The sequence below is a fragment of the Coregonus clupeaformis genome, chromosome 9 (assembly GCF_020615455.1).
Source record: "Coregonus clupeaformis isolate EN_2021a chromosome 9, ASM2061545v1, whole genome shotgun sequence".
In the NCBI taxonomy this organism is placed as follows: domain Eukaryota; kingdom Metazoa; phylum Chordata; class Actinopteri; order Salmoniformes; family Salmonidae; genus Coregonus; species Coregonus clupeaformis.
Window position 1 is genome coordinate 16,866,617 of NC_059200.1, and position 25,356 is coordinate 16,891,972.

A 25,356-nucleotide genomic window follows, 5' to 3' on the forward strand; every position below is an offset into this window, starting at 1 on the left:
TATTGCAAACAGGATGCATGTTTTAGAATATTTTTATTTAACATTTTTATTAATTTGTAAAACTTTCTAAAAACAGAATTCCACTTTGAAATTATGGGGTATTGTGTGTAAACCAGTGACACAAAATATATAAGTCTGAAGGAACTTTACATCTCCACTGCAGCATAACCCCCTAAGGTTGATGTCCACGCCCCCGCGGAAATCTAATTCGCATAATAACAAAATCCCCATAGAAATCCGTCAGTTATATGCGTCTCAATCCACTGCATCCGCCTATGTCGCACTTCTGCATCTGCGGTGAAAGGTGACAAAGCTAGAGCGGTGTTTGTCGGACCATGAGACATCCTGAAAAATCGGGACTCATTTGACCCCTGTATGGAAAGACGAGACTCTCGCGAACACGACGGTGTTCTCCGTTTTGCTCTACGACCCCCACAAGTAATAATAATAATAATATGCCATTTAGCAGACGCTTTTATCCAAAGCGACTTACAGTCATGCGTGCATAAATTTTTGTGTATGGGTGGTCCCGGGGATCGAACCCACTACCTTGGCGTTACAAGCGCCGTGCTCTACCAGCTGAGCTACAGAGGACCACAAGTGTCTTGGGACTCGTCTGAAGTCAGTACAGACGATCTGCTCTCTTCTGTCTGTAGCTTCCGGAACAGTTTGGGCTACACACTCTCACGAACATGTTGGTTGTTTTGCTCTAGGACGCCCACGAGACTCGTCTGAAGGTCCCCCGGTACCAGTTGATAAAATGAATGGAAGTACATATGGAGACTGTTTTGTGCCAAAAATAAGGGGTTAAATACATGTAAAAAATAATAATAAAATCTTTCTTATATCTCTAAAATATAGGACAGACACTTCAGAACAAACTTCCTTTTAGATTATTTTTTGGAGACTATTTGTTGTTCCATGTAGTGAATCTGTTATTAAATGCGTTTGAATAAGCTAATAGCAGTAAGGCCAAATAAAATGTTTAATCAAATATTTGTTTTAATATATATTTTTTGATTCTTCAAGGGGTCTTAAAATTCAAAATGAAATAGCAAAATGATCTTTGGTATGACTTTCTGAAAACAATTCCATACAGCTTAGTAGAACCCCCTCCCCCGTCTTAGACAGGGCTTAGACTCTGATGGGATAAGCAGAATCATTTAACTAGCCCACTCATGACAAGTGTAGTATATTTTCCCACAGGTTTCCGATAATTGCAGCTTCAAATGCCACCTGTTTAAAATACTAAATATATATATTTTTTTATATACACTCTCTCCTCAGAGTCTCCTCCTCCAACCCCAGCCCCCGGAGATGGGAAATGCCTTCATGGCTGGGTTCCCTATGGTCGCTATTGCTACCTTGTACACAACGGGCCCCAGGGATTCTCCTGGCCAGAGGCCAGACACTACTGCCAAGGAATGAGAGGAGACCTGGTGTCCATCCACAGTAGAGCAGAGGTGGAGTTCATCTTGAAAATGAACTACACCAGGGTGCACAACGTCTGGATCGGCCTGACCAGGGACAACAACTGTAAGTGTATTATTGATATTAGAAGTACAAATAAAAGCCTGTTATATTAACTGAAGTACCCTTTAAAATAGACCCATGGAGAATTCAATCAATCAGATTTTTAATGTGAATAAAGGCTTGCTAAAGGGTCAAAATTCAGCATATTGACTTGTCCCTCCACCAACCCTGTGTCACTTCTAGGAAGATTTCAACCCACTTAATCCAAACATTTCTCTAATGTAAAGCCCTAGTTATTTTGTTGCTTTGACAAAGTCATTTATGAAGATTATTATTTATTTCATGTAATTAGTGATTCATTTACATCTGTCACTCATTTTAAGGTCAACCCTGTTATGTGAACTGAACTATTATTTTCAATATTTTGTTCAATAGAAACATTGAACATCGAATAGTCAAATCATAGTGTAAAAGCAGGTGAGCTGGTTCTACTCTTTCTGGCCATTTTCTGGTGTTTTGTGGTGGAAAACGGAGCGGGTCGAGCAAAACACGTCAACCCTGTTATCCATAGATAGACAGGCTAGAAATTATTCAACAATTACATTTGTTTGTGAAGCTTGCATTCAATTGCCATCCCTGTTGCACACAACCAGCTTCCATTCCCCCTGTCACGAGCGGATTTATGGCTGATTTAAGATGACAGAGTTACGTGTCAACCCGTGTTACGTGTCAACCCGTGTTACGGTCAACCCTGTTACGGTCAACCGTGTTACTTTATTTGGCACTTAATAGGCACTTACTATAATATTATTTTTTATTTAACCTCTTGAGATAGGAAAATTTAGTTTTTTTATTAAGTTGAACATGTGCTGTACATTACAGAATTTTAAACCGAGTTACACTTCTTAAAAGGCACCGAATTGGTGGAACGACCCAAGTACCGTTGTGCACTGACCTAACCTTTCACCATTATTGTTTTCTCACCTAAGTGTATAACATGATGCTAATATCTGTAACTGTTTCCAGTTGGTTGGAGTTGGACAGACATGCAGTCCTTGGCTTTCCTGAACTGGGCGCCCAACGAGCCCAACGAAGCCTTCCACCAAGGAGACGTGGGAGGAGAGAACTGTGTCGAGATGTACCCTGACGGACAGTGGAACGACAACAACTGTATGCAGAAGAGAGGATATGCCTGTCGCCATCGCCAATGTGAGTACTCAGTATAACTGATACAAGACAGGCACTGGGGTCCATTTGATGCAGTATTTTCAGATGCTAATGCCACTGTTATTTCTCCTGCAGACTACACCACAGATGACGGTGGTATAGTCATTCCCACTGATGCTCCCCCAGCTAACAGTAAGTTTGCTATACTAGTTGCAACATTGAAAAAAAAACAACATAGATCATTCCAGAAACCATAGATCATCAAAATATTCATTTGTATTTGTTCCTTTCTTAAAACAGGTGCAGGACTGATAGCTGGGGCTGTGATTGGGGCCATAGTCGTCTTCACCTTGATATTTGGACTGCTATATTATGTCTTTAGTATCAGAGGGGTCAAGCTGAGTGACGTCAGCTTCCCAACAAGAACGGGAAAGAGCGTCGATGTGGTAAGTGAATCTTCTGCTGAAGAAACCATGGCTGTTATAAAAAGATGGATGTTCGTGATGGTAACATGGCAACGAGAGAGGAAATAGCTGTTAGCTGTAAACAAAGCAAATAGCAGGGATAGTAGCCATCCTTGGCTAGTTCCTCTTTAGATATTGAGAAATGGGCGATGTTCATGTGAGGAGGTTTACAGGGATTCATGAACACTCTACCTACATGTACATATTACCTCAATTACCTGGACTAACCGGTGCTCCCGCACATTGACTCTGTACCGGTACCCCCTGAATATAGCCTCACTACTGTTATTTTACTGCAGCTCTTTAATTATTTGTTTTTTTATTTACATTTTTTATTTTTTTCACTTATCTATTTTTATTTTTTACTTAACACTTATTTTTCTTAAAACTGCATTGTTGGTTAAGGGCTTCACTGTAAGGTCTACTACACCTATTGTATTCGGCGCATGTGACAAAATTAAATTTTGATTTGAAATGTTAAAATTCAGGCTGAATCTTCCTTTGTTCTTCTATTGCAGCCTGCTTTTAACAACCCCAACTTTGGAGGAGAATCGGAAACATGAAGCATTGGATCTGGATCAGTTTTTGAATGTTTGTAATGAATCGCGATTGCCACACTTTCTCTTGTATAAGAGATCACCATCTCAATAACTTAGGTCTGTTTTAATAAACCATGAATACAACGATATCTAAGAACTGTTTTTGAGACGTGCATTTTTGAGAGAATATGTTTTCTATTAATCTCTTTTAATTCTTATAAATCAGTCGGCAACATATAATATTTTTTTGATTGATGCTTGTTGTTGTATATATCACACTACATTAGCAATAAAATCACCTTTCTGAAACAAATTGGGCTGCCACGACCACCGGAGATTTCATATATCTGCCAAATGGCAAAGCTATTTTACGATAATGTATGAAATAGTATTATTTACTGTTGTATTTAATGTATTGATAATGCACTATTTTCTAAAAGAGGTTTGAATAAAATAAAATACACTTTTAATACTATTTCTAAATGTATTGCGTGCCGGAGACCTTTTCAAATGTGTCTGTGGCTGAAAATATCGTAGTTATATTTTCCCCTGATTTTACTTTTGTAAAACCGATAAATATAAAACAAACATGTTTGAAGATATGTTTTATGTTTGCTCAGATTAGAATATTGTGTATTGAATACTGAATTTATATATTATAATAATATATAATATTGAATACTCTATCAAGAGAATATTCACTTGGTGTTCTATTCTTCTAACTGCTATGGTATAGAAATATCCTTGATGTATTCAACTTTTCACTGCTGGTATAGTGACTTGCCAATTTTAATAGAGAAAGTACAAATTGTTTTGTAAATTAATATGAGATCATACACTGTATGCTGTTGCTTGTGTTGTGCTTTTATTAATCATTTGAATCTTTTAAAAGTACACTACATGGCCAAAAGTATGTGGACACCCCTTCAAATGAGTGGATTTGGCTATTTCAGTCACACCCGTTGCTGACAAGGTGTATAAAATCGAGCACACAGCCATGCAATCTCCATAGACAAACACTGGCAGTAGAGTGGCCTTACTGAAGAGCTCAGTGACTTTCAACTTGGCTCCGTCATAGGATGCCACCTTTCCAACAAGTCAGTTCGTCAAATTTCTGCCCTGCTAGAGCTGCACTGGTCAACTGTAAGTGCTGTTATTGTGAAATGAAAACATCTAGGAGCAACAACGGCTCAGCCGCAAGGTGGTAGGCCACACAAGCTCACAGATCGGGACCGCCGAGTGCTGTAGCGTGTAAAAATAATTTGTACTCGGTTGCAGCCCTCCAACCTGCCTCTGGAAGCAACGTCAGTACAATAACTGTTGGTCGGGAGCTTAATTAAATGGGTTTCCATGGCCGAGCAGCCGCACACAAGCCTAAGATCACCTTGCGCAATGCCAAGCGTCGGCTGGAGTAGTGTAAAGCTCACTGACATTGAACTCTGGAGCAGTGGAAACACATTCTTTGGCGTGATGAATCATGCTTCACCATCTGGCAGTCCAACGGACAAATCTGGGTTTGGCGGATGCCAGGAGAACGCTACCTGCCCAAATGCATAGTGCCAACTGTAAAGTTTGGTGGAGGAGGAATAGTGCTCTGGGGCTGTTTTTCATGGTTCAGGCTAGGCCCCTTAGTTCCAGTGAACGGAAATCTTAACGCTTTGGATAAAAGCGTCTGCTAAATGGCATATTATTATTATTATTATTATTAACGCTAAAGCATACAATAACGTTCTAGACGATTCTGTACTTCCAACTTTGTGGCAACAGTTTGGGGAAAGCCGACTGCGAGTCAGACCTAATCACCCAACATCAGTGCCCGACTTCACTAATGCTCTTGTTGCTGAATGGAAGCAAGTCCCCACAGCAATGTTCCAACATCTAGTGGAAAGCCTTCCCAGAAGAGTGGTAGGCTGTTATAGCAGCAAAGGGGGGACCAACTCCATATTAATGCCCATGATTTTGGAATGAGATGTTCGACAAGTATGTCCACATACCTTTGGCCATGTAGTGTAGTTCATTTTGACGATATATAGTTATTCTCAATTTATCAAGTATATAATTCCAATGTATACTTATTGTACTGAACAAAAATATAAACGCAACATGTAAAATGTTGGTCAAATGTTTCATGTGCTGAAATAAAAGATCCCAGAAATGAATAATAGGCCACTCTTAAAATGTACAGTTTTGTCACACAACACAATACCACAGATGTCTCAAGTTTTGAGGGAGCGTGCAATTGGCATGCTGACTGTAGGAATGTCCACAAGAGCTGTTGCCAGAGAATTGAATGTTAATATCTCTACCTTAAGCCGCCTCCAACGTCATTTTAGAGAATTTGGCAGTACGTGCAACCAGCCTCACATCCGTAGACCACGTGTAACCATGCCAACCCAGGACCTCCACATCCAGCTTCTTCAGCCACCCGGACAGCTGATGAAACTGCGGGTTTGCACAACTGAAGAATTTCTGCACCAACTGTCAGAAACCGTCTCAGGGAAGCTCATCTGCGTGCTCGTCATCCTCACCAGGGTCTTGACCTGACTGCAGTTCGGCGTCTTAACCGACTTCAGTGGGCAAATGCTCACCTTCGATTGGCCACTGGCACGCTGGAGAAGTGTGCTCTTCACGGACAAATCCCGGGTTTCAACTGTACCGGGCAGATGGCAGACAGTGGTGAATGGCGTCGTGTGGGCAAGCGGTTTGCTGATGTCAACTCTGTGAACAGAGTTCTCCATGGTGACGGTGGGGTTATGGTATGGGCAGGCATAAGCTATGGACAACAAACATTTTATCGATGGCAATTTGAATGCACAGAGTTACCGTGACGAGATCCTGAGGCCCATTGTCATGCCACTCATCCACCGCCACCACCTCATGTTTCAGCATGATAATGCACAGCCCCATGTAGCAAGGATCTGTACACAATTCCTGGAAGCTGAAAATGTCCCAGTTCTTCCATGGCCTGCATACTCACCAGACATGTCACCCATTTTGTATGTTTGGGATGCTCTGGATCGACGTGTACGACAGCGTGTTCCAGTTCCGCCAATATCCAGCAACTTCGCACAGCCAATGAAGAGGAGTGGGACAACATTCCACAGGCCACAATCAACAGCCTCATCAACCCTACGTGAAGGAGATGTGTTGCGCTGCATGAGGCAAATGGTGGTCACACCAGATACTGACTGGTTTTCTGATTCACGCCCCTACCCAACAGATCTATATCTGTATTCACAGTCGTGAAATCCATAGAGCAGGGTCTAATGAATTCATTTCAATTGACTGATTTCCTTATATAAACTGTAACTCAGTAAAATCTTTGAAATTGTTGCGTGTTGTGTTTATATTTTTGTTCAGTGTAGTTAATTTGGTCAGACTTTAAATAAAATATAAATATTCAGGCTTAGCGTAATGAAGTCTTCATCTTACATTACTTACCATGCGTTATGTCACCCTTTGAAATGATCTTTATAAGGGCCCTATATAATTTCTGCAATGGGACGTAATGGGTTGTGACACACTAAGATGTGTGATATTTGTGACATTTGGTTAAACCAGCAGATATACCACCCTGCCCTCAGATTAGAGGTTAAACCAGCAGATATACCACCCTGCCCTCAGATTAGAGGTTAAACCAGCAGATATACCACCCTGCTCTCAGATTAGAGGTTAAACCAGCAGATATACCACCCTGCCCTCAGATTAGAGGTTAAACCAGCGGATATACCACCCTGCCCTCAGATTAGAGGTTAAACCAGCGGATATACCACCCTGCCCTCAGATTAGAGGTTAAACCAGCAGATATACCACCCTGCCCTCAGATTAGAGGTTAAACCAGCAGATATACCACCCTGCCCTCAGATTAGAGGTTAAACCAGCAGATATACCACCCTGCCCTCAGATTAGAGGTTAGACCAGCAGATATACCACCCTGCTCTCAGATTAGAGGTTAAACCAGCAGATATACCACCCTGCTCTCAGATTAGAGGTTAAACCAGCAGATATACCACCCTGCCCTCAGATTAGAGGTTAGACCAGCAGATATACCACCCTGCCCTCAGATTAGAGGTTAAACCAGCAGATATACCACCCTGCTCTCAGATTAGAGGTTAAACCAGCAGATATACCACCCTGCTCTCAGATTAGAGGTTAAACCAGTGGATATACCACCCTGCCCTCATATTAGAGGTTAAACCAGTGGATATACCACCCTGCCCTCAGATTAGAGGTTAAACCAGTGGATATACCACCCTGCCCTCAGATTAGAGTTTAAACCAGCAGATATACCACCCTGCCCTCATATTAGAGGTTAGACCAGCAGATATACCACCCTGCCCTCAGATTAGAGGTTAGACCAGCAGATATACCACCCTGCCCTCAGATTAGAGGTTAGACCAGCAGATATACCACCCTGCCCTCAGATTAGAGGTTAAACCAGCAGATATACCACCCTGCCCTCAGGTTAGAGGTTAAACCAGCAGATATACCACCCTGCCCTCAGATTAAAGGTTAAACCAGCAGATATACCCCCTGCCCTCAGATTAGAGGTTAAACCAGCAGATATACCACCCTGCTCTCATATTAGAGGTTAAACCAGCAGATATACCACCCTGCTCTCAGATTAGAGGTTAAACCAGCAGATATACCACCCTGCTCTCAGATTAGAGGTTAGACCAGCAGATATACCACCCTGCTCTCAGATTAGAGGTTAAACCAGCAGAATATATAACTACCTCAACTAGCCGGTGCCCCGCATGACTCTTACCCGATTACTGTATTTTTCTGGTTTAATTTTTTGTGTAAAATAATTTGAGCACATGTGACAAAAAATTTGATTTGATTTGATTTGATTTATACCACCTGCCCTCAGATTAGAGGTTAAACCAGCAGATATACCACCCTGCCCTCAGATTAGAGGTTAAACCAGTGGATATACCACCCTGCCCTCATATTAGAGGTTAAACCAGTGGATATACCACCCTGCCCTCAGATTAGAGGTTAAACCAGTGGATATACCACCCTGCCCTCAGATTAGAGGTTAAACCAGCAGATATACCACCCTGCCCTCAGATTAGAGGTTAGAGCAGCAGATATACCACCCTGCCCTCAGATTAGAGGTTAGACCAGCAGATATACCACCCTGCCCTCAGATTAGAGGTTAGACCAGCAGATATACCACCCTGCCCTCAGATTAGAGGTTAAACCAGCAGATATACCACCCTGCCCTCAGGTTAGAGGTTAAACCAGCAGATATACCACCCTGCCCTCAGATTAAAGGTTAAACCAGCAGATATACCCCCCTGCCCTCAGATTAGAGGTTAAACCAGCAGATATACCACCCTGCTCTCATATTAGAGGTTAAACCAGCAGATATACCACCCTGCTCTCAGATTAGAGGTTAAACCAGCAGATATACCACCCTGCTCTCAGATTAGAGGTTAGACCAGCAGATATACCACCCTGCTCTCAGATTAGAGGTTAAACCAGCAGATATACCACCCTGCCCTCAGATTAGAGGTTAAACCAGCAGATATACCACCCTGCCCTCAGATTAGAGGTTAAACCAGCAGATATACCACCCTGCTCTCAGATTAGAGGTTAGACCAGCAGATATACCACCCTGCTCTCAGATTAGAGGTTAAACCAGCAGATATACCACCCTGCCCTCAGATTAGAGGTTAAACCAGCAGATATACCACCCTGCCCTCAGATTAGAGGTTAAACCAGTGGATATACCATCCTGCCCTCAGATTAGAGGTTAAACCAGCAGATATACCACCCTGCCCTCAGATTAGAGGTTAAACCAGCAGATATACCACCCTGCCCTCAGATTAGAGGTTAAACCAGCAGATATACCACCCTGCCCTCAGATTAGAGGGTAAACCAGCAGATATACCACCCTGCCCTCAGATTAGAGGTTAAACCAGCAGATATACCACCCTGCCCTCAGATTAGAGGGTAAACCAGCAGATATACCACCCTGCCCTCAGATTAGAGGTTAGACCGGCAGATATACCACCCTGCCCTCAGATTAGAGGTTAAACCAGCAGATATACCACCCTGCCCTCAGATTAAAGGTTTCATCGGCAGGGACACATTGCAGGAGCATCTACTCACATGTGGGTGTGCCATTTGCATGAGTACCACAGACTCCCTTTCTCTCTTTACATGGCCACATGCAGAGCAGACTGAGCCTGCAGGGCCGGTGTCCCCAGACAGCCGCGTGTGTCCCCGTTTCTTATCTAAACACCTTTCTATGTGTTGTAGTAGAACACAGCCGGGAAATTCCGCCCCCGGCTCTTTAACGTCAGTGAGGACAGTCTAATTTGCATGGTGTTGAGAAGATGATGCTCTTTCATCACTATTTTCCCTTGTTCTATTTAATAACTGCTTTTGAGTAATACTGCCTTCCTCCTGGTGGTTGAAAGTGATTTTAATTCAAGCTGTTGATATTAGTTTTAGTAAATGGCTTAGATTAGTCTAAATAGCACCAAAACCATTGAGGTGAGATGAAGTCCCCTTACGATATGACATACAAAAAACGCAATGTCATGCATGCACCTCACCTGTGTGTGATGGGGACCTCTGAAAGAAAGTGTCCCCCCAGGTGACACCCCAACACCTGAGCCACCTGAGCCCAGGAAGGAGTCTGGGGCTGCAGGCAGGGCTCAGGCTAATCGGCCCCGAGCGGACACAGCTTCTGTTGGGGTAGGCACCCACGGGACAGTCCTATTACAATAGACAGGTGGTGTGACGGTCCTATTTATAGCTACAGTACAGGTGGGGTGGAGGGGGAAAGAGCTCTACAGGATCCCCCTTCACTCACCTACACCTGAGACAGTCCTCTCACCTACACCTGAGACAGTCCTCTCACCTACACCTGAGACGGTCCTCTCACCTACACCCGAGACAGTCCTCTCACCTACACCTGAGACAGTCCTCTCACCTACACCTGAGACAGTCCTCTCACCTACACCTGAGACAGTCCTCTCACCGTCTGAGGACATTATAGCTCTACAGCTGTTAGGAGACTTCCTTAGTTCTCTCTTTGTGAACCAAAGGCCTCCTGGCTTCCTTTAACAAGGCCCTTTCAGAGTGTAGTAGAACAACAATAAAAATAAAAATAAACTTAGACAAGAGGAAAGCTTGTAAGGAATAGTGAGTCTAACTCGAACACTATATCAGGGGTCTTCAAACTTTTCTTGCCCCGGCAACCCAGGGACCCCTGTCATACGTTAGTAAAAAAAAAAAGTTTTAATCGAATCTCTTATCATCAGGTGAATGGTAATGGCAAGGAGAAGTAATAAACATTTTTTAAATGAATAGTTAAATGAATTAGTAGATAGATTTTCATTATTTTGACCTCCCCACATTATACTTGGAAGTGGAACTGTGAACTCTAAAATAGCCTATTAGTTAGAGAGGTAACTCCAAACACATTTTCGCTAAGAGCAGCTGTTTAGCTGGTTAAACAGAGGCTAGCCATGTGTTGGCAAAACATTATGTCAAGTCAAGAATGATAACCAGCAGCCAGCAGCACTTGCCACACTGGTAGCCTATTAGCAGGTGCTTTTTCAAAGCCTATGTCAGATACTCCAATGAGTGTAATTTGCTCAATATTAGGAGTTGAGAAATTAAGGTCACATCATTAGAAGATATTCTACACTTTTCTATTGTAGGTATGTTTTGTACTGAGTGTACAAAATATGAAGGACACCTTGTCAGGGTGCTGCGTGTGGATGTGGTGCAGGGAATCAAGCGCAGGAACAAGGGTGTTCTTCAACAGACTTTAGTAACTCCAAAATAGGAATGAGTCGCCAACCCAACCGGGCGGCACGAACAAATTACGCACAACACACAGTGCGAAAAACAAGAAAAAGCGCACGCAGTGCGAACTCTCGAAAATACAAACAAACGAGAGAGGAAACTCCTCAAGGGCAACAGCTGACAATAATAATCACACATAACACCTGACCCAACACACGATAACTAAATAGGAAACAAAATCAAACACTAACAAGGGACAGGTGTACAACCAGACAAAACCTAACAAACATGAAACATCGAACGGTGGTAGCTAGTACTCCGGGGACAACGACCGCCGAAGCCTGCCCGAACAAGGAGAAGGAGCAGCCTCGGCCGAAACCGTGACACACCTGCTCTTCCCTTATTGATGTCACTTGTTAAATCCACTTCAATCAGTGTAGATGAATGGGAGGAGACAGGTTAAAGAAGGATTTGAGACATGGATTGTGTATGTGTGCCATTCAGAGGGTGAATTGGCAAGACAACATTTTTTGTGTCCTTTAAAAGGGGTATGTACGGGGCCTCCTGAGTGACGCAGCGGTCTAAGGCACTGCATCGCAGTGTTGCAGCGTCACTACAGCCTGGGGTTCGATCCCACAATCGGCTGTGACCGGGATTCCCATTGGGCGGCGCACAATTGGCCCAGCGTCGTTCGGGTGAGGGGAGGGTTTGGCCGGGGGGGCTTTACTTGGTTATGAGACAACCCGCGCATCACTATTCTCCGCTCACTCCTAGGGAGCCGCGGACCCCCGGTTGAATACCCCTGCTCTGTCTTTGCTTGACCAAAATATTTTGCTAGCTCATGGAATATGTGTCCCTCTCTTGTCAAATTGCAGCTACGCCACCTAGCCTAGCCTAGGCTATATTAATTTACTATGATTATAGAACAGCTATTTGTTGTGGCATAGTAGATTTGTAGTACTAGTTCCTCCTGCCTTGCCTGGTGAGAGGGGAGCTCCTCGCCTGATGAGAGGGGAGCTCCTCGCCTGGTGAGAGGGGAGCTCCTCGCCTGGTGAGAGGGGAGCTCCTCGCCTGGTGAGAGGGGAGCTCCTCGCCTGGTGGGAGGGGAGCTCCTCGCCTGGTGAGAGGGGAGCTCCTCGCCTGGTGAGAGGGGAACTCCTTGCCTGGTGAGAGGGGAACGCCTCGCCTGGTGAGAGGGGAGCTCCTCGCCTGGTGAGAGGGGAGCTCCTCGCCTGGTGAGAGGGGAGCTCCTTGCCTGGTGAGAGGGGAGCTCCTTGCCTGGTGAGAGGGGAGCTCCTTGCCTGGTGAACAGTAAGTAGTAAGTGCATTAATTTTAATACTTTTATTCATACTGAATGAGGGGGGTTGTAGGATTTGAACACATTTGTGGTTTTGCCAACCCCACATTTCTGTCCACACATTTTACCAAATGATAAAATTGAATCTGCATGGAGTATAGCCCTAAACCAATCTGCATGGAGTATAGCCCTAAACCAATCTGCATGGAGTATAGCCCTAAACCAATCTGCATGGAGCATAGCCCTAAACCAATCTGCATGGAGCATAGCCCTAAACCAATCTGCATGGAGTATAGCCCTAAACCAATCTGCATGGAGTATAGCCCTAAACCAATCTGCATGGAGTATAGCCCTAAACCAATCTGCATGGAGTATAGCCCTAAACCAATCTGCATGGAGTATAGCCCTAAACCAATCGAAAGTGAGGGAGGCCCCCCTCTCTCGCTTTGCCAGATGTTTAGTTCATTTCATTCCGATCTCCTTTGCATTATTGTAGCCTTTCTCTGTAGCCTGTCAACTATGTGTCTGTCTATCCCTGTTCTCTCCTCTCTGCACAGGCCATACAAACGCTTCACACCACGTGGCTGCTGCCACACTGATCTGGTGGTCCCTGCGCGCACGATCCACGTGGAGTTCCAGGTCTCTGGCAGCCTCTGGAACTGCCGTTCTGCGGCCAACAAGGCAGAGTTCATCTCAGCCTATGCTACCCTCCAGTCCCTCGACTTCTTGGCACTGACGGAAACATGGATTACCACAGAAAACACTGCTACTCCTACTGCTCTTTCCTCATCCAACCATGTGTTCTCGCATACCCGAGAGCATCTGGTCAGCGCGGCGGTGCCACAGGAATCCTCATCTCTCCCAAGTGGACATTCTCTCTTTTCCCCCTGACCCATCTGTCTATCTCCTCATTTGAATTCCATGCTGTCACAGTCACTAGCCCATTCAAGCTTAACATCCTTGTCATTTATCGCCCTCCAGGTTCACTTGGAGAGTTCATCAATGAGCTTGACGCCTTGATAAGTTCCTTTCCTGAGGATGGCTCACCCCTCACAGTTCTGGGTGACTTTAACCTCCCTACGTCTGCCTTTGACTCATTTCTCTCTGCCTCCTTCTTTCCACTCCTTTCCTCTTTTGACCTCACCCTCTCACCATCTCCCCCTACTCACAAGGCAGGCAATACGCTTGACCTCATCTTTACTAGATGCTGTTCTTCTACTAATCTCACTGCAACTCCCCTCCAAGTCTCCGACCACTACTTTGTATCCTTTTCTCTCTCGCTCTCCTCCAACACTACTCACTCTGCCCCTACTCAGATGGTAATGTGCCGTCGCAACCTTCGCTCTCTCTCTCCCGCTACTCTCTCCTCTTCCATCCTATCATATCTTCCCTCTGCTAAATCCTTCTCCCTCCTCTCCTCCCTTTCTGCATATTTTGACTCTCTATGTCCCCTATCCTCCCGGCCGGCTCGGTCCTCCCTCCTGCTCCGTGGCTTGATGACTCATTGCGAGCTCACAGAAGAGGGCTCCGGGCAGCCGAGCGGAAATGGAGGAAAACTAGACTCCTCTCTACATTCTCTTCCTCTGTTTCCGCTGCTAAAGCCACTTTCTACCACTCTAAATTTCAAACCTCTGCCTCTAACCCTAGGAAGCTCTTTGCCACCTTCTCCTCCCTGCTGAATCCTCCTCCTCCTCCCCCTCCCTCCTCCCTCTCTGTGGATGACTTCGTCAACCATTTTGAAAAGAAGGTTGACGACATCCGATCCTCATTTATTAAGTCAAATGAAACCGCTGGTCCTGCTCACACTGCCCTACCCTATGCTTTGACTTCTTTCTCCCCTCTCTCTCCAGATGAAATCTTGTGACTTGTGACGGCCGGCCGCCCAACAACCTGCCCGCTTGACCCTATCACCTCCTCTCTTCTCCAGACCATTTCCGGAGACCTTCTCCCTTACCTCACCTTGCTCATCAACTCATCCTTGACTGCTGGCCATGTCCCTTCCGTCTTCAAGAGAGCGAGAGTTGCACCCCTCCTCAAAAAACCTACACTCGATCCCTCCGATGTCAACAACTACAGACCAGTATCCCTTCTTTCTTTTCTCTCCAAAACTCTTGAGCGTGCTGTCTCTAGCCAACTCTCCTGCTATCTCTCTCAGAATGACCTTCTTGATCCAAACCAGTCAGGTTTCAAGACTGGTCATTCAACTGAGACTGCTCTTCTCTGTGTCACGGAGGCTCTCCGCACTGCTAAAGCTAACTCTCTCTCCTCTGCTCTTATCATTCTAGACCTATCCGCTGCCTTTGATACTGTGAACCATCAGATCCTCCTCTCCACCCTCTCCGAGTTGGGCATCTCCGGCGCTGCTCACTCTTGGATTGCGTCCTACCTGACAGGTCGCTCCTACCAGGTGGCGTGGCGAGAATCTGTCTCCGCACCACGTGCTCTCACCACTGGTGTCCCCCAGGGCTCAGTTCTAGGCCCTCTCCTATTCTCTCTATACACCAAGTCACTTGGCTCTGTCATATCCTCACATGGTCTCTCCTATCATTGCTACGCAGATGACACACAATTAATTTTCTCCTTTCCCCCTTCTGATAACCAGGTGGCGAATCGTATCTTGGCATGTCTGGCAGACATATCAGTGTGGATGTCGGATCACCACCTCAAGCTGAACCTCGGCAAGACAGAGCTGCTCTTCCTCCCGGGGAAGGACTTCCCGCTCCATGATCTCGCCATCACGGTTGACAACTCCATTGTGTCCTCCTCCCAGAGTGCAAAGAGCCTTGGCGTGACCCTGGACAACACCCTGTCGTTCTCCGCTAACATCAAAGCGGTGACCCGATCCTGCAGGTTCATGCTCTACAACATTTGCAGAGTACAACCCTACCTTACACAGAAAGCGGCACAGGTCCTAATCCAGGCACTTGTCATCTCCCGTCTGGATTACTGCAACTCGCTGTTGGCTGGGCTCCCTGCCTGTGCCATTAAAACCCTACAACTTATCCAGAACGCCGCAGCCCGTCTGGTGTTCGACCTTTCCAAGTTCTCTCATGTCACCCCGCTCCTCCGCACACTCCACTGGCTTCCAGTTGAGGCTCGCATCTACTACAAGACCATGGTGCTTGCCTACGGAGCTGTGAGGGGCTGGCCTGCTAGCTCTCATACCTCTACAGAAGCACAGTTCCCGCTCAGCCCAGTCAAAGCTATTTGCTGCTCTGGCACCCCAATGATGGAACAATCTCCCTCACGACGCCAGGACAGCGGAGTCACTGACCCCCTTCCGGAGACACTTGAAACCCTACCTCTTTAAAGAATACCTGGAATAGTATAAAGTCATCCCCCCTCCCCTCCCCCACCCCCCCATAAAAAAAGAAGAAAAAAAGTGGTTGTCCCACTTGCTATCATAAGTTGAATGCACCAATTTGTAAGTCGCTCTGGATAAGAGCGTCTGCTAAATGATGTAAATGTAAATGTAAAAAGTAACAATTCAAGGCAGAGTTTGGTTATATAATGACATATATACAGTATATGACTAAAGGTCACTGGCGCCGAGCTCCCTGCCATCCAGGACCTCTATACCAGGCGGTGTCAGAGGAAGGCCCTAAAAATTGTCAAAGACTCCAGCCACCCAAATTATAGGCTGTTCTCTCTGCTACCGCACGGCAAGCGGTACCGATGCTCCAAGTCTGGAACCAACAGGACCCTGAACAGCTTCTATCACCAAGCCATAAGACTGCTAAATAGTTAGTCTGGGTAGCTATTTGGTTAACTATTTACTGTAACTACAGTGGGGAGAACAAGTATTTGATACACTGCCGATTTTGCAGGTTTTCCTACTTACAAAGCATGTAGAGGTCTGTAATTTTTATCATAGGTACACTTCAACTGTGAGAGACGGAATCTAAAACAAAAATCCAGAAAATCACATTGTATGATTTTTAAGTAATTAATTTGCATTTTATTGCATGACATAAGTATTTGATACATCAGAAAAGCAGAACTTAATATTTGGTAGAGAAACCTTTGTTTGCAATTTCAGAGATCATACGTTTTCTGTAGGTCTTGACCAGGTTTGCACACACTGCAGCAGGGATTTTGGCCCACTCCTCCATACAAACCTTCTCCAGATCCTTCAGGTTTTGGGGCTGTCGCTGGGCAATACGGACTTTCAGCTCCCTCCAAAAATGTTCTATTGGGTTCAGGTCTGGAGACTGGCTAGGCCACTCCAGGACCTTGAGATGCTTCTTACGGAGCCACTCCTTAGTTGCCCTGGCTGTGTGTTTTGGGTCGTTGTCATGCTGGAAGACCCAGCCACGACCCATCTTCAATGCTCTTACTGAGGGAAGGAAGTTGTTGGCCAAGATCTCGCGATACATGGCCCCATCCATCCTCCCCTCAATACGGTGCAGCCGTCCTGTCCCCTTTGCAGAAAAGCATCCCCAAAGAATGATGTTTTCACCTCCATGCTTCACGGTTGGGATGGTGTTCTTGGGGTTGTACTCATCCTTCTTCTTCCTCCAAACACGGCGTGTGGAGTTTAGACAAAAAAGCTCTATTTTTGTCTCATCAGACCACACTACCTTCTCCCATTCCTCCTCTGGATCATCCAGATGGTCATTGGCAAACTTCAGACGGGCCTGGACATGCGCTGGCTTGAGTAGGGGGACCTTGCGTGCGTTGCAGGATTTTAATCCATGACGGCGTAGTGTGTTACTAATGGTTTTCTTTGAGACTGTGGTCCCAGCTCTCTTCAGGTCATTGACCAGGTGCTGCCGTGTAGTTCTGGGCTGATCCCTCACCTTCCTCATGATCATTGATGCCCCACAAGGTGAGATCTTGCATGGAGCCCCAGACCGAAGGTGATTGACCGTCATCTTGAACTTCTTCCATTTTCTAATAATTGCGCCAACAGTTGTTGCCTTCTCACCAAGCTGCTTGCCTATTGTTCTGTAGCCCATCCCAGCCTTGTGCAGGTCTACAATTTTATCCCTGATGTCCTTACACAGATCTCTGGTCTTGGCCATTGTGGAGAGGTTGGAGTCTGTTTGATTGAGTGTGTGGACAGGTGTCTTTTATACAGGTAACGAGTTCAAACAGGTGCAGTTAATACAGGTAATGAGTGGAGAACAGGAGGGCTTCTTAAAGAAAAACTAACAGGTCTGTGAGAGCCGGAATTCTTACTGGTTGGTAGGTGAACAAATACTTATGTCATGCAATAAAATGCAAATTAATTACTTAAAAATCAAACAATGTGATTTTCTGGATTTTTGTTTTAGATTCCGTCTCTCACAGTTGAAGTGTACCTATGATAAAAATTACAGACCTCTACAAGCTTTGTAAGTAGGAAAACCTGCAGAATCGGCAGTGTATCAAATACTTGTTCTCCCCACTGTATCTGCATTGTCCCTTTTTTTGACTCATCACATACACTACTGCTACTGTTTATTATTTGTCACTGCATTCCTAGTTATATGTACATATCTACCGCAATTACCTCGTACCCCTGCACATCAACTCGTTACTGGTACCCTGTGTATATTACATTTACATTTTAGTCATTTAGCAGACGCTCTTATCCAGAGCGACTTACAGGAGCAATTAGGGTTAAGTGCCTTGCTCAAGGGCACATCGACAGATTTTTCACCTAGTCGGCTCGGGGATTAGAACCAGCGACCTTTCGGTTACTGGCACAACGCTCTTAACCACTAAGCTACCTAATTTATCGTTGCTCATTGTGTATTTATTATTAAATGTTTTACCTTTCTATTATTTCTCCATTTTCTTTCTCTCTGCATTGTTGGGAAGGGCCCGTAAGTCAGCATTTCACGGTTGGTCTACACCTGTTGTTTACGAAACATGTGATGAATAAAATTCAATTTGAAAATTTGCTTTGAGGTATGTGATTGATTGCTACGAGAATAAACATAGCTACCTCTCCTGACCTTCTGAGTCTTTCCTATTTTAATTACTATCATTTCCCCTATTTCATTATTTTGTTATGTCATTATAACCAATTATTCAGTATTATACAGTTATTGATGCCATATGAATGCGTCTATGCAGTGCTATAAATATTTATGTAAAACAATATAACACATAAAGATCTATTTCAAAACTAATGTGTCTTGTTATACAATCTCATTAGCATAGACGTCAATTATTTCAGTTGTCAGGTGGGACATTTTTTGCATTGTCATGTCATGTATTCTTGTTGACTAGTATAGAAAGCGTTTGGCATCACAGCTCAGGTCCAAGGGTTTGTCATCCCTGTTTTACTCCCCCTCAATCTTTGGACCTTGGGCTGGTTCTTAAAAGAAGGGAAACTGTGAGAGGGTGCTCAGAAGTCTGGTGGCAGCTGGTACATACTGCTCAGAAGTCTGTTGGCAGCTGGTACATACTGCTCAGAAGTCTGGTGGCAGCTGGTACATGCTGCTCAGAAGTCTGGTGGCAGCTGGTACATACTGCTCAGAAGTCTGTTGGCAGCTGGTACATACTGCTCAGAAGTCTGTTGGCAGCTGGTACATACTGCACAGAAGTCTGTTGGCAGCTGGTACATACTGCTCAGAAGTCTGGTGGCAGCTGGTACATACTGCTCAGAAGTCTGTTGGCAGCTGGTACATACTGCTCAGAAGTCTGTTGGCAGCTGGTACATACTGCACAGAAGTCTGTTGGCAGCTGGTACATACTGCACAGAAGTCTGTTGGCAGCTGGTACATACTGCTCAGAAGTCTGGTGGCAGCTGGTACATACTGCTCAGAAGTCTGGTGGCAGCTGGTACATACTGCTCAGAAGTCTGGTGGCAGCTGGTACATACTGCTCAGAAGTCTGGTGGCAGCTGGTACATACTATGGGGCCGTCTCAGGACATTTAGGGAAGATTAACCTTATGGAATGTATTAGACCATGAAAAGTAAGAAAAGAGTCAACATTGATCTGATGGACAAAACACGGAGCCTCTACTGCTTCTCATCTGTAGTCTCCTCAGTTGTGGTATATCCAATCATTTATTTGGCAGATATCCAATGTTGTCCGTAAAATGGATCTGTAAAAATGTAATTTTATATCCATTGTATTTGAAAGAAATGAAGCAATCTGGATATCATGTAGCAATTGATATGAAATGTATTAATTATCATACTTAATTTTGTTATTACATATTTACTGTTTTTGTGTGTTTGTAATTTCTTTCTTTTGGGACCAAAAATACATTTTCTTTTAACACTTATTTACAGACATTCCAAGATTCACATCTTTATTTTATAAACGTTATATATTGCAAGCCAGTGGATCCGTTGATCAACGTTTGTAGACGTCTGTCACGTTCGCTTATAGACGGGACGGACCGAGGCGCAGCGTGATATGCGTACATGTTTATTAAATATCAAACACAACGACAAAATAACGAAACGAAACGAAACGTGAAGTCCAAGGCAGCACAACACAACATACCTTAACACGGAACAAGATCCCACAACCCACTAGTGCCAATAGGCTGCCTAAGTATGGATCCCCAATCAGAGACAACGAGCGACAGCTGCCTCTGATTGGGAACCACACCGGCCAACATAGATCTAGACGATCTAGATCCAAACCTAGAAAATACAACATAGGAACATACCACACAGAAAATACACACCCTGATTCAACAAATACGAGTCCCCAGAGTCAGGGCGTGACAGTGTAAGATCTTTCAACTGACATTTGCAATGCCTATCGATCAACCTATCACAACTACACTGATAGACTATAGATGTAGGGGTTTACATTGAACCTCTCAGGATGAGAGCATAGGTTAAATGACTAGCATGTCAATATAGGCCCAATTTACTGCCACTAGTGTAACTCTATAATTATCAGATGTATACAAAACACCTTATTATACCATTGAATCGGTGACTCAGTGACAGGCAATTCAAGTAAAACATTGACAGCGTTGCCTTGACTTTAAGCGTTAATATGGATGGGCTTTGTAGATCTGTCATGGGACTTTTATGACCGAAGTAGGAGTCTAATTATGCCTTTTCAATTTTGGCATAAACTGGGGATTACATAAACTGGGGATTACATAAACTGGGGATTACATAAACTGGGGATTGCATAAATTGGGGATTGCATAAACTGGGGATTACATAAACTGGGGATTACATAAACTAGGGATTACATAAACTGGGGATTACATAAACTGGGGATTACATAAACTGGGGATTACATGTCTACTCTACAGCAGAAAAACAGTGATTTTATTGTAACTCATCCAATTATTGATAAAGTAACACAATTGTCATCATTATAAAATCTTAACGTTATTATCGTTATGAAGGTTTTTACTCAAAATGTCCTATTATTGGACAATATATGTCAAATAGATTTTCCTTAACTTGTGATTTTGAAAAATTCTAACAGTTTTTAGACAAACAGCTAAACACTCCTGTGATTGTTGTGTTGTCAGCCTTCGGTCAGTGCGAGGAGGGATGGAGAGCATATGAGGACAAGTGTTACTACTTCTCTACCAACACAAAGTCCTGGGATGATGCCCGCACAGACTGTGTGGGACGGGGGAGCCATCTGATGAGCATCCTGGACATTCATGAGAGGGTGAGCTTCTGGGTTTGAGATGCGTTCTACAGTAGTCTAGTTCATAGCTGCTGGATAGGGCTCTGTGCTGTAACCTCTGCTCTCTCCTGGTAGACATGGGTGCGGACTCAGATTGGTACAGAGATTTTCTGGATGACTGGCTGACTGGTTGACTGGTTGACTGGCTGACTGGTTGACTGGTTGACTGGCTGACTGGTTGACTGGCTGACTGGCTGACTGTTTGACTGGTTGACTGGTTGACTGGTTGACTGGCTGACTGGTTGACTGGTTGACTGGTTGACTGGCTGACTGGTTGACTGGCTGACTGGTTGACTGGTTGACTGGTTGACTGGCTGACTGCTTGACTGGCTGACTGGCTGACTGGTTGACTGGTTGACTGGCTGACTGGTTGACTGGTTGACTGGTTGACTGGTTGACTGGCTGACTGGTTGACTGGCTGACTGGCTGACTGGCTGACTGGTTGACTGGTTGACTGGCTGACTGCTTGACTGGCTGACTGGTTGACTGGTTGACTGGCTGACTGGCTGACTGGCTGACTGGCTGACTGGCTGACTGGTTGACTGGTTGACTGGCTGACTGGTTGACTGGCTCATGTTTTTTTTCTACAGAAATGCACAACAATAGCATGTCAAGTTGAAATGAATAGCACTCAGTTTTGTCTGATGCTTCGGATTCGGCTCAACTGGGGAACTCAAGCCCAACAACCAGGTCTTGAATTATAGAAATATAGTTTCCTTCTCCTGGCTGCCAATTGCCATGCTACCTCTCACGCACATGACTCTATCAGATAATTCAATTCTTATTAGCCAATGCCCATCACGTGACCGGGTCCTTCTCACAGGCCTTGCAATTATTAAAGCTCTTTCAAGTTGGTTGTTGATCATTGCTAGACAGCCATTTTCAAGTCTTGCCATAGATTTTCAAGACGATTTTAAGTCAAAACTGTAAAACTCCCTAGTCCTTGCCGATGACAAGCATACCCATTATGCAGCCACCACCATGCTTAAAAATATGAAGAGTGGTACTCAGTTATGTGTGTTGTTGGATTTGGCCCAAACATAACGCTTTGTATTCAGGACATAAAGTTCATTTATTTGCCACATTTTTTGCAGTTTTACTTTAGTGCCTTGTTGCAAACTGTTCAAAGGTCACCATTGGCCTCACAGTGAAATCCCTGAGTTGTTTCCTTCCTCTCTGGCAACTGAGTTAGGAAGGATGCCTCTATCTTTGTAGTGACTGGGTGTATTGATACACCATCCAAAGTGTAATTAATAACTTCACCATGCTCAAAGGGATTTTAAATGTCTGCTTTTTTTTAATATTTACGCATTTACCAATAAGTGCCCTTCTTTGCGAGGCGTTGGAAAACCTCCCTGGTCTATGTAGTGTAATCTGTTTGAAATGCACTGCTTGACTGAGGGACCTTACAGATAATTGTATGTGTGGGGTACAGAGATGAGGTAGTCATTCAGAAATAATATTAAACACTATTATTGCACACAGAGAGAGTCCATGCAACTTCTTATGTGACTTGTTAAGCAAATGTTTACTCCTGAACTTGTTCAGGTCTGCCATAACAAAGGGGTTGAATACTTACTGACTCAAGACATTTCAGCTTTTCATTTTCAATTAATTAATTAATTCAACTTTGACATTATGGGGTATTGTGTGTAGGCCAGCGACAAAAAAATCTCAATTTAATTAATTTTAAATTCAGGCTGTAACACAACAAAATGTGGAAAAGTCAAGGGGTATGAATACTTTCTGAAGGCACTTATGTTTTTCTTAACAGAATAGCTAGTGTTTTTTGGTTTTCTTGGCTATTTTGGTTAATGGCCTTGGTGCCCTGGCAGATTGGCCTCTTTAACAGGCAAATCAACTTACGCCTTGCCCCTAAAACCACGAAATCCCAGGCCTGGGTAGAACTGTATATTAACTGCCTTATTGTATTTAACAGTCACAGTGATTGTACAGAACTGGTTTTATGATGTGTTTGTATTTTCCGACAGTGAAAAGCAGAACGGGATTTGTGGCGCAGTGATCAAGGAGGCTGGACAGGACTTTGGGAAGTGGAAGAGTCATGTCTGCAGTAATGAGCGTCCTTACATGTGCAAAAAGGGACTAAACAGTAAGTTCAGATCTTCAGGACTCAGTAGGGGGAGAGTAGGTTAAGTTGAGCCAAAGGGGAAAGTTGAGCCATCCTTGTTTCTAGGAAACCACACATGGAAAAAGTGGTAAGCAAGTTAGGTCCGAAAGACGGATTTTCTCCAAGTCAAAAACATGTATTGTGTTAGAGGTTTCATGATGCTTGTATCTAAACCAAAGTAGGTAATTTAAAGATTGTTCTATACATCCGTTGGGGTTTCTTGTAAGCTTCAGTATGAGGTTCTAAACCTAGCAGGAAAGTGCATCCTTGTAGCGGTGTGGCCTTGGGGTAAGTTCTGCCAATGGCCATGAGGTAAGTTAAGACGATAGTTGAGCCAATGGAAAGTTAAGCAAAATGAACAGTTTTCTTCCCAGGCATAAAGCAAGGCATTATCACTGGGCTGTGAGGTGACAACAGAGCCTATGTTAAGTGTGTGTTAGGTGTCAAGCCTGTGTTAAAAGATGCTTAAAATGATTAAAAGACAAAAAAGTGATTGTGATTATGTTGAATTGTGTTGGGGAAATAAAGATAGACATGGTTTTTTAAATGTAGTAATTATAATAATAATATGCCATTTTGCAGACGCTTTTATCCAAAGCGACTTACAGTCATGCGTGCATACATATTTTTTTTTTGTGTATGGGTGGTCCCGGGGATCGAACCCACTACCTTGGCGTTACAAGCGCCGTGCTCTACCAGCTGAGCTAGTAGTAATATTTCATTCAGTGCAGACATTTGTAGGCGGCTTAACTTACCCCGTCCCGCGACTCATCTTACCCGGGGTAAGATGTGACAACAAACCACTTTTTTTGGGACAAGCTATGTTTTCAAAACTGTAATGTATTATGATTATTTCCAGGAATACACAACATCCTCAAACGCTATAATTCCCTTGACGGAGTGATACTGAATGTAAAAAAAATGGCTCAACTTACCCCACTCTCCCGTACTGGATAACTATGCAAATTCCTATGTCATTTTTTTGTAGCATTACTTCTTAATATCGCGACATAACATCATGCTCCTGACCAGCTGGCACTAGGCGTTCAGACCTGGGTTCTAACCGGTTGACAATTAAGACGTAAAGAAACAAATTGATTTAGTGATTGGTTTTGAAAAAAATTAAACCAGGACTGAAAATGTCCCGAGCAGTACTTCATCAACACCTGGACTAAATGAAGGGGGAAGCGCCTGATGTGTTGACTGGCCTGTCGGGGTGCATCATACCTACAGGCTTGCATTGAAATCAATCATTCAAGAGTTTCTCGCTGTAACTTGTGGAGACACTGGCCTGATCACAACTATAGTGTAGGGTGCTGCTGGTGTAGGGTGCTGCTGGTGTAGGGTGCTGCTGGTGTAAGGTGCTGCTGGTGACAACGTTTTAAAGAGAGCCTCACTAAACAATTGATCAAACTAAAACTTCAATTAAACTGAAGTAGGGCTAGTAAGCCATCTCCCAATATTGTGATGTCACTAGATCAGGACCAGGATGGTACATTCAGATGGGTGGAGAAAACAGATATTATGTTCTCCAATTGGAAACCTAACTTTCCCAAGAACACAGCAAACCTCTGGGACTGTGGTCAAATCTACACCGGTAAGGGCATGTGGTCTGTACTACATTAATCACTTAATCCATCAACAAACTCTGGATCATAGAGGAGGAAAGGGACAGAACTTTGTTTTATTGTTTTTGCCTTACAGGAGATTTCTCTGGAAAATGGGAAACAACCAACTGCTTCAAAAACCTGGGATACATTTGTAAAATGGTGGGGGGGTCAAAATGTTAAGCCTACCTCTGTTCCAGGTTAGTGGCTATATTGTTCGTGTTCATGTTATTCATGTCAACACATTACTCATGTCAGTGATCTGAATCTGAGAGTTCTCTTTTATACCTATACAGTA

General features: G+C 44.1%; 1 protein-coding gene across 2 annotated transcripts in view; it reads left to right on the plus strand.

The window, feature by feature from the left end:
- LOC121573392 (macrophage mannose receptor 1) overlaps positions 1-4,484 on the plus strand; it is a 30,047-nt gene extending 25,563 nt beyond the window's left edge. For both annotated transcript variants that reach the window (XM_041885331.2, XM_041885332.2), the window contains 5 exons: positions 1,288-1,536; positions 2,500-2,682; positions 2,776-2,832; positions 2,941-3,086; positions 3,623-4,484. In XM_041885331.2, the coding sequence (XP_041741265.2) occupies positions 1,288-1,536; positions 2,500-2,682; positions 2,776-2,832; positions 2,941-3,086; positions 3,623-3,667 (680 nt within the window). In that variant the 3' untranslated portion in view covers positions 3,668-4,484. The remainder of the gene's footprint in view (positions 1-1,287; positions 1,537-2,499; positions 2,683-2,775; positions 2,833-2,940; positions 3,087-3,622) is intronic.
- The last annotated feature ends 20,872 nt before the right edge of the window (positions 4,485-25,356 follow it).